Source organism: Petaurus breviceps, unplaced genomic scaffold (genome assembly GCF_028583685.1).
Source record: "Petaurus breviceps papuanus isolate PSGF00001 unplaced genomic scaffold, PetGlider_PUasm1.0 90630, whole genome shotgun sequence".
In the NCBI taxonomy this organism is placed as follows: Eukaryota; Metazoa; Chordata; class Mammalia; order Diprotodontia; family Petauridae; genus Petaurus; species Petaurus breviceps.
In genome coordinates, this window is record NW_027187291.1 from 2037 (window position 1) to 17489 (window position 15453).

At 48.3% G+C, this 15453-nt stretch overlaps 1 protein-coding gene across 1 annotated transcript; it reads left to right on the forward strand.

Moving 5' to 3' along the window:
- The first annotated feature begins 2037 nt into the window (after window positions 1–2037).
- Window positions 2038–4799, forward strand: EPOP (elongin BC and polycomb repressive complex 2 associated protein). The gene has a single exon (XM_069064271.1). The coding sequence runs from the start codon at window positions 2553–2555 to the stop codon at window positions 3783–3785; it is 1233 nt and encodes a 410-aa protein (XP_068920372.1). The 5' UTR covers window positions 2038–2552; the 3' UTR covers window positions 3786–4799.
- The last annotated feature ends 10654 nt before the right edge of the window (window positions 4800–15453 follow it).

Below are 15453 nucleotides of genomic sequence, written 5' to 3' on the forward strand. Positions count from 1 at the left end.
TTTGACTTTCCTTCCCAAGAGAAGCAAATACTCATTTTAAGCTTCATCTGGGAGAATATTGATAGGGAGTAAGTTAAGGTTTCACAGGAGGCAGAATTAGAATCAAACCGTTCAGAAACCTTTAACTAATGGTAGGGCAACAGTATGAGCCATTTTGAGATTAAGTATTAACAATCCCATTTTTTTTTACACCAGAGGAAATTGGGGCTTAAAGAGCTTAAAAGACTGGCCACTAGCTAATGAGTGGCATATCCTAGTCTCAAACTGATTCCAAACCCTTCTGTTAGGCCAGAATGCCTAACTGCAGTCATAGAGTCAAAAGATTTAGAGCTGAAAGGTAAGCTGGAGACCATCTAATTCAACCCTTCCATTTTTACAGATGAGAAACTGAGACTCAGAGAAGGGTAGCCAATGACTAATGAGAGTAAGTAATAGAACCAGGACTGGAATTCCAGTTGCTTCAGGGTAAAAAGCGGCACTCTCCACTACAACGTGCTTCCTTTCCATGAATGAATACATACATTTGTGCATTTGAGTGTGTGTTTCCTCATGACAGATGCCCCATTCCTTCTGAATCCTTAGGCTGATGGGGAGGATGCAGAGAGTAGATATGAGATCTCGGAACTGGTTTCTGATGATGCTTCCTCCAGTCTCTCTTTTCACTGAACGGACACTAGGGTGGGTGCTCCCTCACCCAAACAATAGTCTCATCTCCTGGAATAGCAAAGGGAAGAGTGGAACGACTCTCCTTCATTCGCATCCAGATGTTGGGGGTACACCTGAGGAAAACAATGCTCTGACTGTCTTCTCCATTCAAGGTGGCAATCCAGGCACTTCCTCTTTCAGCATACCAACCCCCCTCCCCTCCCAATTTACTTCCTTAATAGAAGATAAACTTTTATGTCTCTCCTCTCATTCTCATTCCTGCCGTCATACTCACTTCCCTTTGATTACCTGGGGGTAAACTGCATTTCCATTCTTGGGGAAGTGGCCCAGAAAGATTTCAGTACAGTTCTATTTTATTGTTTACTAGAAGTCTGTTTACTTTTGCTTGCCTCTCTTTGAGGAAAGGAGCTAAGACCATCTCAAGCCTGTTTCTTCCCCCACACCTCAAGACCTATTTTTCGAGTTGTGGAGAGAAGAAAGCTTTTGCCAAGATTCCCTCCTTTCCATAGTGCTCAGGGATGTAAGAATACCAATTCCCCATCCCCCATCGCTCATGTTTGAATAGAGATGCCCATCTCCAAAGACTCCCACTATGTTTCTGGAGAAGGTGGGGGTGGGTAAATGGACAGGCATTGGGCTAAAACTCCCCCTCTCTTTTCTACAGAGACTCCACCCCCTAAACCCTTGTGTGGTGAGGATATTGAGGATAAATCCTACCAGAACTCTTTCTGTCCCAGGAATAGTTCAGGACCTCGGAAGGAGGAAACCTGAGAACCTTAAAAAGATTCTCTCTGAACCTCAGTTTCTTTTTTGACAAAAAGAGAGGGTTGACCAGATGACTTTTAAGGTCCCTTCTAGCTGGAAGTGGTGGTGGTGGTGGGTGGAGTGGCCCAGGATTTGAAGGGAAACTGCTTAGCTACCGGTTTTTGTATACAAAATGTAGATAAGCGATGGAGGCAAAAAAAAAAAAAAAAGCAGAAAGGGTAGGGAACTATTTGTCAGTTTATCCTTCCATCTATAGACCCGATCTTAGTTCATATATTTAAAAGTATTCAGATTCAGACACACACATATTCTTTACTTCCAGGGCTCATACACAAAACACTCCTGGGCACATTCCCACACTTTCACACCGAGTCACTCCTAGGGATACACATTTGCACGAAACACATACTCAGAAATTCATACATCCCGCCCCCCCTCTCCCCCGTGAGGTTTCCACGTGTGTGTAGGTCTAACGGTGAAATGGGGAAGGGGTGGGTGGTGAAAGGGGCGGGGGTAAAGGGACTGAACTGACGTCACGCTTCCAGACCACCCAATCAGCTCCCGGCTCGGAGCCCCGGCTCTGGTATTGGGGGAGCCAGGGGGCAGTTCTCTATAACGCGGTCCTCCGGAGCTGGCCGGGAAGAAAGGAGCCCAGCAGAAGGTGCCGCCACCGGGAGCCGAGGACTGGGGGTGCGGGGAAGCCTGGGAACTTCCCCGCCTTACTCTCCAGCTGCTTTGTTTACCCAGCCTCTGCGCTCCTGGCTTCGCTAGGGGGGCTCAAGCCTGGGCTGGGGTGAAGACAGCTAGAGGAAGGTTTCCTTCTTCCCCCTTCCGGGGCGTTGCATCATGCCCCACTCCCCTGACCGGGTGACTGTCTACGCCAGGACTCGCAGAAGACCCAAGAGTCCGGTGGCCGGGCTGAACGCGTGAGCAGACGAAAGAAAGGGCAAGAAGCCGAATCCCGGAGATTGCTGGGGAGCCGGCGGGGTACTCCCCAAAGAAGACACCTCCCGTCGAGGGGGGGGGGCAATGTTCTCCTTTTCTGTGGGGCCTTGGGGAAGCGTGGGTACCAGGCCAGTGAGAAGAGCACCCTCCCTGTGGGTGATCCTCCAGGCCTCCCCATGGAGACCCTATGCCCCGCGTCCCGGCCAGCCGTCCAGGCCGCCCCCCGGGTATCTCCGTGCTCCCCTACACCCCGGAAACCACGCCGGGGCCCCCAAGAATTCTCTCCTCTTTGCCTGCGCGCCCTTGCCTTCTGCGCCCTCGCCAAGCTGCGGGCCCCCCAACTGGGCCTCGTCGGCGGGCTGGAGGGAGTGGCCGGGGACAGTTGTTTGGGGGAGCTGGGGCCGCGGGCGTCAGTTCTCATGGGCCCTCTTTGCGGGGGTAACCGGGTCCGGGAAAGCCTAAAGTGGCTGCCGACTAAGCCCGGCACGTCGGCTGGCTATTCTAGCGATTCAGATTCGACCAGAGCCGGCGACTTCTCAGACGGCGAGGACTTGGGCGCTCGAGTGCCGAGTTGCAGCAGTGAGGAGGAGGAAGACCGCGGACAGCCGAGTATTTGCTTTCGCAGGGCCTCTCTAGCCTGCTCAGCTCTTCCCCCACTTCGGGATTCCCCGTCTTCTCCTGCCCAATCCACCCCTAGCTTGGTCCCGAAGCTCAATACCTCGTCCATCACCACCGCCATTCTGCCCCGGGCGTCCAGTCCCCAGTTGCTGCCTCCTCCCCTGCTGCCTTCAGAGCCCCAGGTTGACCAGCGGGAGCTGGGAGCCCCGAGAGTGGAGTCCCAGCAGTTGCCTCTTAGCCAGAGGGACGAGGTCAAAGCTGCCTCCCCTGAGGACATTTCACCTTCTGTGCCCTCTGAGACCTCAGACCCTAGCCCCGAGACTGCAGCAGCCAGTGGAGCTCCAGCCCCCTCTGATGATCCCCGGAGGGAACATTTCGATCGTTTAATTCGCCAATCGAAACTCTGGTGTTATGCGAAAGGCTTCGTGCTAGACGGGCCGAGTTTGCGAAGAGTGTCTGACCGTCCAGCCTCGTCCCCAATGAAAGCCCAGTCTGGGAGACTGGTAAAAAAACGCCGGCGGCCCGTAGCTCCCCAGCGCAGCGCCCAGGTTCGCCGTCCCCCGGCGTCGCTCCCGACCAAAAGCTCCTTCAGCCTCCTAGCCAGCTTCCCCTGTCCTCCAGCTCTGGTGGTGGGGGAAGACGGGGACCTGAGGCCCGCATCCTCGCTAAGGCTTTGTGGCTCCTCCCGACCGCCCCCGGCCCACCCGCTGTGGAGATGGCAGCTAGGAGGACCCGCCATCCCCGAGCCTCCCAGCCTCAAATTCTGGGGGCGCACACTGGACAGGCTCTGAATGGGGAGGGGTTCCCTACATTCTGTCCTTAAAGTGGGGAAGTTGCAGGGGTCTGTTTGGAGAGGTGGGCAGAGAGCCCTACATAACATGCTTCTCCAAACTCCTGCTCGTCGCTGGGGGATCTCCAAGTATGGCAGGGAGCCTGATGGAGTCAAGGTGAAGTACCCAGCTATCTCTCCTACCCCACCCCAGCGACACTTCATCCTTTGGGGAGAGAAAAAGAAGCCGGAACAGTCGCGGAGAGCGTAGCTCCAGTTCTGGGCTCTTCTTTCTGGCTTGTAAGGCGGTGGGGTGCGGGGGACCGCCTCGGGAAACCAGCTCGGAGTTATTTAAAGGAAAGACCCCGGGGATGAAGAAAACAATTCTGTTCCAGTGAGAGAACAGAATGGGGCGGGGGTTGAAGAAGCAGTCTGTAGCTAGAAGTGACGGAAGGGGAATCGATCCCCTCACTACTCTCCTCCAATTCGGGGACTCCTGGCACTTTAACTGCCCGCATCCTTTCCCCTCCCTCTCCTTCCCAGGTTTTTTCTCTTCCTCCAACCCCCATTGGACAAAAGTAGCAAAACTCTGTAACAGCCAGTTTGGGGAATTGGGAGGCCTATACCTCTCCTTCCCTAACCCTCAGCTCAACAATACTGGTGACCCCAACCAGAGAGACCCCTTTTCTTTCCAACAACCACTCCCTGCCGCCTCCTACATCTGTTTTTTGTTTTCCCCCATCGTCACTGTTTCCCTTTTCCTCTGGGGGATTTCTCAAAAGTAGGGGAGGGGGGAAGGTTGCTTGGGAAGCTAGGTCTCCCTCTCCCTTCCCCCCCCCCCCATCCAGGAATGTATATGGGGAGGGGGGGTGTCAAAGGGAACTGGTAAAGACTGGAAAGAAAACTGGGCGGGGGCTAGGCTCTGCTTCGAAGGGGAGGGGGGAAGCCCCCTCCCTCCCCAATCTGCAGACTTTGAGGAGGGGGTGAGAGGCTGTCTCAGGGAAAGCAATGGATGGATGAAGAAATCAATAAAATCTAGACCAAACGAGTTGCCTTTCGAGCTTCCTATGCACAGGTTTCTCTACTTGGAGCTGGGTGGGAGGTGGGGAGTTTAGATGCAAAAACTGTTCTGGGCCTGTTGAAAGTGATGGAGATCCTTGAGGGTGGGTCAGAAGAGTTGGGGGTGGGGGTGGGAGTGGTGGTGGTGCTGAAATACAGAACCAAACAGCTCTTGAGGAAGAAAATGGGAGAGACCTTTGCTGGGCAAATTGGGAATAAGTGGTTGATTGTTTCCAAATGCTTGGAATAGTGAAGGTTGGAGGGTGAAGGGAGATCTCATTAAAGCAAACAGAAAAGACCCCTCTGCCTGCTCCCTCAGCCGAGTAGTCAGAGAAGGGCACTTGGGGGTATTTAGCTGGTTGTCCGAGATCTCTGATGGATCAGAGGAGGGAGGAGCCCAGAGATTAGGTTTGGGGTCAGAGGCACTATTTACACAGAAAAGGGAAAGAGGAGAGATAAGCCAAGACCTGTTCTGTTACCCACCCGACCCCCCAAGTACATGGGGGCCACTGATCCCCCTGAATTCTACCAGCTAGGGGATGGAGAGAAGAAAATAGGGTCTTAGAGGGAAGGAAGAACCAATTAAGCCAGTAAGAGGGAATTGCCCACCTCCACCTTGGCTCAGGTTGGGATTTTTAGCATGGCAGAGGGTAAGGTCTAATTCCACAGATCCAAAATTCTGGGTCCTCAGTCTTGGACTGAGTTTACTGATTCACCTTGCCCCTGCTCCAAAGAGCAAATTAGGGGCATCAGTCTTTTTTTTTTTTCCAAAGAGGAAATTGCAAGTTGGGTTCTTTTGCAGTGGTGGGGCAGTTTGTAGTTGAAAGTGCCTTCACCCATTTTTTCTAGGAGAAGAAACTTGGGGAAGGCTTCCCCACCTCTACTTACTTATGGGTGGGGCAGAGAAGGGACTCTTGGAAAGCTACCTAAGGCCACAAACGGTTTCTTGTTTTTTAAAAAAAACTCTTGCTCTCTTTTCCTCCATTTCTTTTTTGTTGTTGGGGGTGGGCAGTGGCGAGGCATAGTACTCCCTTCAACATCTGGCCCTATGAACCCTAGTGACCTCCTCCTAACCAGCTGTGTTTTGGAGGAGGAGAGATATGGGTTTGGGGGGGAGAAGAAAAGGAAAACAGTCAACTGCTGATTTTCTTTTGGAATGACCACCTATTGGGGAGGGGGGGGATGACTGGTGACAAAGAGGGAAGAGGAATGAGGGAAAAATGGAAAAAAAAAGTGATTGAAGGGAATGGGAATAGGGGAGAAAAAGAGGTAAGCTGAGAGAGACAAAAGCAGGGGGAATTGGGAGCTAAAGGTGAAGGAATGTGGTTAAGAAAAGGGGGGAAGGAGAAGAAAGGTGAAGAGGGTTGGGTGGTGGAGGGGGATGGGGGGGCTAACCTTCTTTCACTTGGTAATGTGGCCTGTGTCACAAAGCTCTGGGCCCACCAGAAGTAACAGGAGATGGGGGATGGGGGTGGGGGAAGGGTGGATTAAGGGAAGAAATACTCATTTCAAACCCTTTTTCCTATTAATTGGGCTTCTTGGCTCCCTGGAGGAAAAGGGTGGGCGAAGTAAGAGAGATAATGGTGGGGAGGGGAGAGAACTCTATGTGAGTTTAAATACAGCACTACAAATACCTTTCAGTTTGCTTGGGGAGAATCACTGAATGCATTATGGGGCTTGGTAAGCAGGAGAGGAGTGTGTGTGTGTATGTGTGTGTGTGTTTTGGGGAGGGTTGTTGGAGGAGGGTGGAACATTTCAGACATTGGGGGCCACCATTCTGCTTGAATTCTAACAGCCTCGTAATGGAGTGGGGAAAATCAGATGCTCTCCTGTTAGGACATAGGTTTAAGGCCCTTTTCCCCCTAAAAGCTGAGCTCCAACCGTAGGGCCACCCCAAACAGTCCCAAACATAACAGCCTAAGAAGAAAGGGCTCATAACCATGTGCAACAATCCCGCACCATGGGAGGCCCAGAACTGTCCGGTGATCTCTGCATGTGTGTCCATCTGGGCCTTAATGCCACAGCAGACAGTGCTGTCAAGAACACTGGTGCCTGGTGCCTACCTTTGGGTGTTGGTTTGACTCTTCTGTCTCTTCATTTCTGTGCATTGTTAGTTAGTGCATTGTTTCTGTGTATCATTAGCACATTGTGACTCTCCATGCCTTTCTCTTAGTGAGGCAGCTCAGTGGTGAAGTGATAAGTGCACTGGGCCTGTATTCAGAAAGACTTAAGTTCAAATGTGATTGCCCTGTGACCCTGGGCAAGTTAACCTCAATTTTTTTATCTGTAAAATGGGGATAATAATAACACTTACCTTCCAGGATTGTTGTGAAGATTACATGAGATGATGTAAAGCTCCTGGCACATAGTAATTGTTATATAAATGTTAATTACTATCAGCAAGATGAGTTCAAATGTGGCTTCAGGTCATTATTAGCTTTGTGACCTTGGACAAGTCAACTTCTGTTTGTCTCCATTTCCTCAACTATAAAATGAGGGCATAATAGCATCTACCTCCCAGGGTTCTTGTGAGGATCAAATGAAATAAGATTTGTTAAATGCTTAGCACTGGTCCATAACAGGCACTGAATAAATACATATTTCTTTCCCTTTGTCTGCCCTTCTCTATCTCCCTGTTTCTTGATTTCTGTGCCTGCTATAGAAAGCACTTATTAAATGCTTTTTCTGTGCATTTTCATCTTTGTCTTTCTCTTACTCTTTCTTCTCTCTTTCACTTTGGCGTTGATTTGGATATGTGGCTTTCCATGGCTCTTCTTAGGTGATATAATTTATTCAGCAAACATTTATTTCATCGTTTTTTCTTTTGTGCTCACGGGCTTTCCCACGGTGGGAAGGGAACTACTTTTTCAGTCCAGGGTCACCTGCTGTACCTTGGGGGTAATGAAGTGTTCTTTATCTCCTTCCTTGTTTAAAACAAAACAAAACAAAAAAAAAACTGCCCAAGAGACCCTACCCTGCTTCTCTCTCATCCCCTAACATCCCCTGCTGAATATCCAGAGATCTCTCCAGTCAGAGCTGGTTCAACACCTGGCTTCTCTTCCCTTCCCCCTCCTGTTCCCTCCTTTCCGCTAATCCCCCATCCCCTGGGACCGCTCCCTCTGTCTCCTTCCTCCACCTCAGTGCTTGGGTCTCCCTTGTCTCTTTTTACTTATTTCACAGTTAAATCCCAGACAAAAGCTCTGGCAGAAATGTACAAAGTCTTATTATCATGATGGGTAACATTGGATTGTGCCTTATCTTTATTTAAAACACAATGCACAATTTATTTTGCTAGGAGACGAAGAATTCAGCTTATAGCTCTGATGTAGTCTTACATCTGTCCACTAGATGGCAGATTTTCTCCAGAGCCAGAGCCAGATTGCTTGAGAGATTCTGGCTCGGACAGCGTTAATCAACCAATATTTACAATATTGAATGTTCACTATTTACATGGCAACTTGCTCCTCACCTTCTAGGAGGTCACAATCTAATTGAGGAGCTGAGACACACAGAGTCTTGTCTCCATTCACAAGTCAAGTGACTGATCAAGACACTACCCACTATGAGCTCTAGCATTCCCCTTTGTAAAAGGCGGATAAATGCATACTGTGGTTGTCAAGGGATCTCCCTCTCATCCCCTCCATCCTCATTCCAGGCTGCATGTTTGAGATGCACACTAATTTGCTACATAAATACATCAATGGTTTAAAGTGATAAACATTTGTGAGTCTAGGCGCCCTGCTAGAAATAGGACAAAGTTTGCCAAGGCTGTGGCCAGATGAGTCCGAAAGTTGACTTCGATGCCTTCTTGAGGTTCCTTCTACCTGTCAGGTCAATTTTCATAGTTAAGATCCAAATGAAGGTTGTATTCATTAGTTCCAGTGTGTTTGATCAGAGACTGAAGTAGAAATCATGCCCCTCAGTTTTCCCTATTCTAATCTGTCCCTCATTCTCCCTCATCTCTCTGTCTTCTCCTCCTCTTGTTTATCATACTCCTCTCTTCCTGCAATACAACCTACCCTTTGCTCCCCCTCACTCTCTTGTTTCTGGCCTCTAGTTTCTCTCCTGTCAGTTCCGATGTCTGTCTTCTCTCTATTTCAGTCTTGCTTTTATCTGTTCCTGAGTTTTTCCACTCAATATCCTTTTTCTTCTGTCTCTCAGTTTCTTTCTCTCTCTCTCACACTACCTCTCCCTCTCCCCCATCTATCTGTCTCTCTTCCCCTTTTCTCTCTGTCTCCCCCTCTCCCTCTTTCCCTTCCTCCCTCTTTTTCTCTCTCCCGCAGTTTCTTCTTTCTCTCTGTCTCATTTTTTCCTGCCTCTCCTTTCTTTGACCTTTCTTCTTTCTATCTCAGTCTCTCTTTTCTCTCTTTCCATCAGTTATCCTTTGTATCTGAACATTGATCTTCCTTCTCTCTGGTCCCCATCTACTTTCCCCTGTGTTCTTTAGTCTTCCTTCACTTTCTGTTCTCTTCCTTTCTCCCTCCCCCCCCCCACATCTTCTCTTTCTATCACAATTTTCTGTCCTCTCTATTCCTTGTTCTTCTCTCTGGCCCTCAGTCTCTCCATTCTCTCTGCCTCAGTCTCTTTCCTTCCTCTCTCATTCAGTCTCTCTTTGTATTTGTCCCTTAGAATCCCCTCTTTTTGACCCCTAATTTCCTTTTTCCTCTGTCCTTTAATCTGCTGTCCCTCTCTGTCACACTCCTTTCTCTGTCCTTTCGGTCTTTCTTCTTTGTGTCATATGATTTCCCTTCTCTTCTCCTCACTCTCCTCTTCTCTCTGACCCCTAATTTCTCTCCTCTCTGTCCTAGACTCTTTCCTCAGTCTCCCCTTTTATCTGTGATTCAGGTTCCTTTCTCAGTCTCCCTTTCCTTCTGTCCTTCAGTTTCCCTCCCTCTCTTCTCTCTAGACCCATTTCTTACCTTTCCCCCTTGTTTCCCTTCTTTGTCTCTCGCTCACCACTTTTGTCTCCCAGAATCTCCTTTATACCTCAATCGCTCTTTTCTTCTATCCCTCAGTTTTCTTTCTCTCTCCCAGTCTGTCTCCTCTCATATTCTCACCCAATCCTCTCTCTGACCTTCAGCCTTTTTTCTTTTTTCACACAATTTATCCTTTCTTTGGTCTCTCAATCTCCACTCTCTCTGGACTGCAATCTCTTTGCTTCTGGCCCACAGTTTTCATATTTCTCTGTCTTATTCTCTATCCCAGTTTCTTTCCTTCCCCTCTCCCTAGATCCCCCTGTTTATTTGTCCCTTAGTCTCCCCTCTCTCTGTCCTTTCTGCTCCCTTTCCCTCTGTCCCTTGATTTTCCATCACCTCTGCCTGCCTCTAAGTCTATCTCCTTTATCTATTCCTCATTGTCATTTCTTTGTCTTTCTATTATTTCCTCTTCACTCTATCCCTTACTTCTTTCTCAATCTTCTAATTTATTTCTTGTCTGTGTCCCCAGCTCTTTCCTTTGAATCTCCTCCTTCTTTCTCTCCTTCAGTCTCACCTTCTCTTTTTCCCCTTCTCCTTTGGTCTTGTCCTCTCCCTGCCTTTTTATAGATTGCTCTGTCTTCCTTCCTTCCTCTTAGTCTGTGTCTTAATTTCTTTCCCTGTGCTAAAATGCTTCCTGGAGATGGGATGAGATGGGATACTGGTATAGGGATGAATGGTTTATAGTGGGAGGAGCTTAAAGGCTTGTGTGTTTCTCTTCCTTGTCAGTAGTCAGCAACAGGCATAATAAAGCACCACCGAAATGAGTTGTCATGGAAACAGGAGAGAAAACCTCCCCCTCCCCTCTAGTCTCCCACTCTGTGAGATACAGTGGAAATCTTTGGGGAGATAGCCCCCTTCTAATTCCATAAGGGGATATAAGGAGTAGGGTGGAGAATGAGGCTCTGAGATTGCACTGGGACTTGGGAATATTCCTTGTGTTTCCCATTATCTAGGGCTCTGTGTCCTCAGAGGCCTGAAAAGTGCTGGGTCCCAGCCTTGATGGAGAATGATAGGCATTTTCTGATGTTCAAATGTGTTTCAGTGTTTTTGGGGATGGGGAGGAGGGCTGATGGGGGGGGGCTCAAGAGAGTGAGCTATCTCTAGAGAGGAATTGAATTTCTGTGTAAATGTCTCAGTTACATAAGCTGTTGTGTGTGTTTGTGAGTGTGTGTGCCCCTATGTATTTGTATGTGTGTATATTTGCAGATGGAGGTATCTTGGGAGCAGCTAAGTGGGTGTGTATCTATTTGTGTGTGTGTGTGTGTGTGTGTGTGTGTGTGTGTGTGTTTGCATCTGTCACTTCTGCATTAAGGTGGAATCTAGGTCAGCACCCAGAGACATTTGGGGGAATTAAACATCCCATCAGTTCTTCAGCACTGACAGGAAAGGGAGAGATGTGAAGAAGAGAACCTGGGCTCTTCTAGAAGCTTCTGCTGCTGACCAGAGTACCTGTAGGGCTCCTCCAACAATGGGGGAAGATGTCAGGAATGGAGAAGGGAACCCTAATGAATGGATGAGTTAAGCTATGGGGTGAGGAAATCAGGGCCAGAGCATCCCTCAGGTAGCCAAAGGGGCGCTCCTCCCACCCCCGATAGAGGGCAGCCAGTCGCTAAGGACTGTTATTTATGTTTCCCATCCCCACCCCTTGGGGGAGGCAGCTGCTTTTCAAGAGGTTCCCTTGCTGAGTGAAGTCAGCTCTGAATAGGACAGAGCCTAATGCCCTCCCCCGAACCTCCTTTGGCTTTCTGGTCCAGGTGTGTAATGGGGATGCAAATTTAAAGATCTTCCCTGCCCCTAGGCTAAAGTGCACCTGAAACATGGGGGTGGGAGGCTTGTTTTTCAGTAAATACTTTTTGATTGGCCAGTGGGTCAATAAGGTTGTTACATTCTCTGAGCCAGGAGAAGGCTATATAAGCCCTGATGTGTAGCTTTGTTTTGGGACTCACTTTGAGAAGTGTTCTGTGATTTGATCTGAATTCTGGGAAGCCGTTGTTGAGAGTCCCCCGGCTTTGAAAAACCCAGATGTGGAAACCCAGATGTTGACTGGGTATGGATGTAATGGTTGGACAGTTTGGAAATCTGTCTACTTGATCTGTTTCTGTCTTGATAATTCTGCCTGTATGCTTTGAAGTTCGGGGTGCTGACCTTTTTCCCCTGAACAAGGTAAACGATATATGTCTGACTGATTAAAGTAAGCTTGTTAACCCATTTTGAGTTGCTTTCCTTTAACAAAGCAGATCCAAGAACCTGTGGTAGCTGCAAACCCTGAGGACGCTTGGGGTGCTTGCCGCTACAAGGTGAGAGCTAGACAGCACAATGAATGGAGTGCTGACTTGGGAGTCCTGAAGAACAGGCTTAACTCCTGCTTCAGACCCTAGTTCTGTGACTCAATGTCTTTTAGCCTCAGCTGTCTTATCAGTAAAATAGGAGAGATAGTAGTACCTATGTCACAAGGTTGTGAGACTCAAACGAGATAATTTTTCTTTTCTTGGGGAGGGAAGACAAGGCAATTGGGGTTAAGTGACTTGCCCAAGATCACACAATTAGTGTCAAGTGTTTGAGGTCGAATTTGAACTCAGGTCCTCCTGACTTCCAGCTGGTGCTCTATTCTTTGGGTCACCTAGCTTCCCCAGTGAAATAATTCCTCAAAGGGCTTTGCAAATCTTTTTTTTTTAATTTTTTGGAGGGGGGGGAAGGGCAGTTGGGGTTAAGTGACTTGCCCAAGGTCACATGACTAGTGTGTCAAGTGTCTGAGGCCAGATTTGAACTCAGGTCCTCCTGACTCTTTGAAAATCTTAAAACACTATATAGGGAGCAACTAGGTGGTGCAATGAATAGAGCACCAGCCCAGGAGGACCAGAGCTCAAATCTGACCTCAGACACTTGACACTTACTAGCTGTGTGACCTTTGGCAAGTCACTTAACCCCAATTGCTTTGCCTTCCCCCCCTCCAAAAAGACAAAAGCACTATATAACAACAATAATAGTTAGCATTTATATGGCACTTAAAACATTTTGAAAAAAATGTTTTACAAATGTTATCTCATTTGATCCTCATGACAAATTTGAAGAGGTAATTGCTATTATTATCTCTCCTTTACAAATGAAGAAATAAGGCAAATAGGGTTAGGTGACTTGAACAGGGTCATGCAGTTTATAAATGTCTACGGTGGGATTTGAACTTGGGTCTTTCTGAGTTCATTGGTTAACTGTGGTGGAGGTGGAGGCAGAGAAGGAGGAAGAGGAAGATCCCAATTCTTTCCCCTTCAAGGCACCAGGAAATGGCAATGGAAGCTGGGGTAGGAGGAGAAGGCAAATTTCTTTTCCATCCAGCTGAGCCCAGCTGGAGGGTGGGTGAGAGATATTTGAGGAGGACCACATGTCTAAAACTGGAAGGGGTGTGTGTGTGTGTGTGTGTGTGTGTGTGTGTGACTGAGGGGGCACAGAGAAGCCCTTCTCTTAACTACTGTTTTCTAAGAGAATTCTCTAACGTCCCCATCTTCCTCTGTTCCTCTTTTTGCTTCCATCTTGGAGAACAGGAAGGAGTGGCAGGTTCTCAGATTCACCTTTGGTTAGGTAGGAAGTTGGCAGATTCTCTGGTGAGATAGGGGGGCGTTAGTGTGGTCTCTATCTTGTCTACAATCCTTTTGGGTGTGATAAGCAATTTGGGAGCTAGTCACATAAATGAGACCTTCTCAGAGGCCAGTGGGGCCTGTTCTTGGAGTCTGATGGGGAACCTTTCTCTCTGCTTCCCCTTTCCCTGGCCATAGCCCAAAGATATTCTGGTATCACAAGGAGTGTATGTATGGGAGGTTTGTGGGGTTTGGGAGGTAAAGACTGTGAGAGGTGCAGCATTAAGGCAGGATCGGGGAGGCATCCCATTCTGGGGAGAGAGAAAGCTTGATTCCTATGGGGTTCTAGCTCTTGGTGTCTTTCCCGTCTGGTCAGGAAGAGGTTGACTCATTCATCTCCCATATGTGATCTCTGGATCTTTGGTCCTAATTAGGGGTGGAGTTGGGGGAGGGGAACCTGAGATACCACTGACCCCACTCAGAAAGACAGAATGAATGAGTATGGGGGCTTGAGAACAGCAAATTCTGCTCAAGTTGGATGCTAGCCCCCAATCCCCTAGCAGGCAGGAATGGTTTTCTTGCTTGTACTCGGGCCCTGTGCCCACTCTGCCTTCCGCTTCCCACCTCCTCCCTCTCATCAGCTGCAGCAGAAGCACCTTCTCTTGGAGCCAACCCTGGGCCTAGCCAACTACTCAGCCTACAGCTATCATGCTCACAGCAGTCCCAGAATGAGTACCCCTACCGTCTCTTAGCTCCCATGAGCCCTTGCCCACTGTCCTCACTCCCGAACCTGTCCTATGTTCTGGCTTCATCAGCTTCTCTGGTAGTCTACCAGATTTGGGGGATTGTCTTTCATGGGATAAAGGATGTGTGTGTGTGTGTGTGTGTGTGTGTGTGTGTGTGTGTGTGTGTGCTTCTATCTTACCAATGGGGAAACTGAGGTAGAGGGGTCAGTCTGGAATTCATTTGTGGGTTCCATCTGGGTCAGCACCTCCACTGAGGAGTCTCTCTGGGCTCGAAGCCCTATCTTATTGAATCTCTCCATGCAAGGCTTCAATTGGGACAGGAGCAGGAATTTTATTTGTCTTGGCCAACTCTGTATGGTCTGTCTCTGTTTGGACCCATTCTAGGTTCAAGGGCCTCTCTCTGAATGCTCCTTACCTCTTTTCCCCCATTTCCCCCATTTTCTTGCATCTTCCCTGTCTCCGCTGTCCTGGAGTATCTTCTAATTCTGTTCTCCTCTGTGTCTTCCTGGCCTCCAGTCCTGGGTGTTCCCAAAGACTGCTCCCCTTTCCCCAACTTAAAATAGATCTCCCCCTTTCTCTAGTGGTATCCCCCCAGAATTTTGTCCCTAGGCAAAGATTCCTTTCTCTCTTCCTATGACCTCATAGGAACCCAGCTCTCCTTAAGCTCCTTCCAGCCCAGCTTCCTCCTGGAGCTTGTAACTTTTCTCTTTCCAGGAGTCATCCCCCTATGCCTTTGCTGATACAATCTGTTTCTTTAAAAAAAAAATTATTTTATTTTTAGATCTCAATTCTCTCCCTTTCCCTTCCCCTCCCCCAACCCCTGAGAAAGCAAGAAAACCAGTCAGTTTTAACATCCTGATATTCCTGTTCTTTGTATTGTATACAGACACACAACACACACACACACAATGACTCTCCTGTATATAACATATGTATGTCTAAATGCCTATATAGATAAATATCTATATCTATATTTGTGTATACACACACACATATATGTATATATATCTCACCGGCCCCCTTATCGTCGTGCTTCAAGTTTTTTAGGGTCTGATCACACAGTCTGGCGCTTCTTGAGGCGATGTCTCGATTTGCATGTTTAATATTTCATCTAAAAGTAAGTTCCTGATTCCTTAGTAGTATTAGGAAGGAGGATATCTTTTCTCTTTATTGGTCTGCCTGCCAGGTGGGTAGGCAGGTAAAAGAGATGAGCACAGGGTTACCTTATTGTCTAGGGTGTAGCCTCAGAGCTTCTTTTTGGCCTTTGGGAGAGGTCTAACATTGTAGGAAATTCCATATGGTTCCTGCTTCCCCCTCTTTCCACCTCTTCCCATATG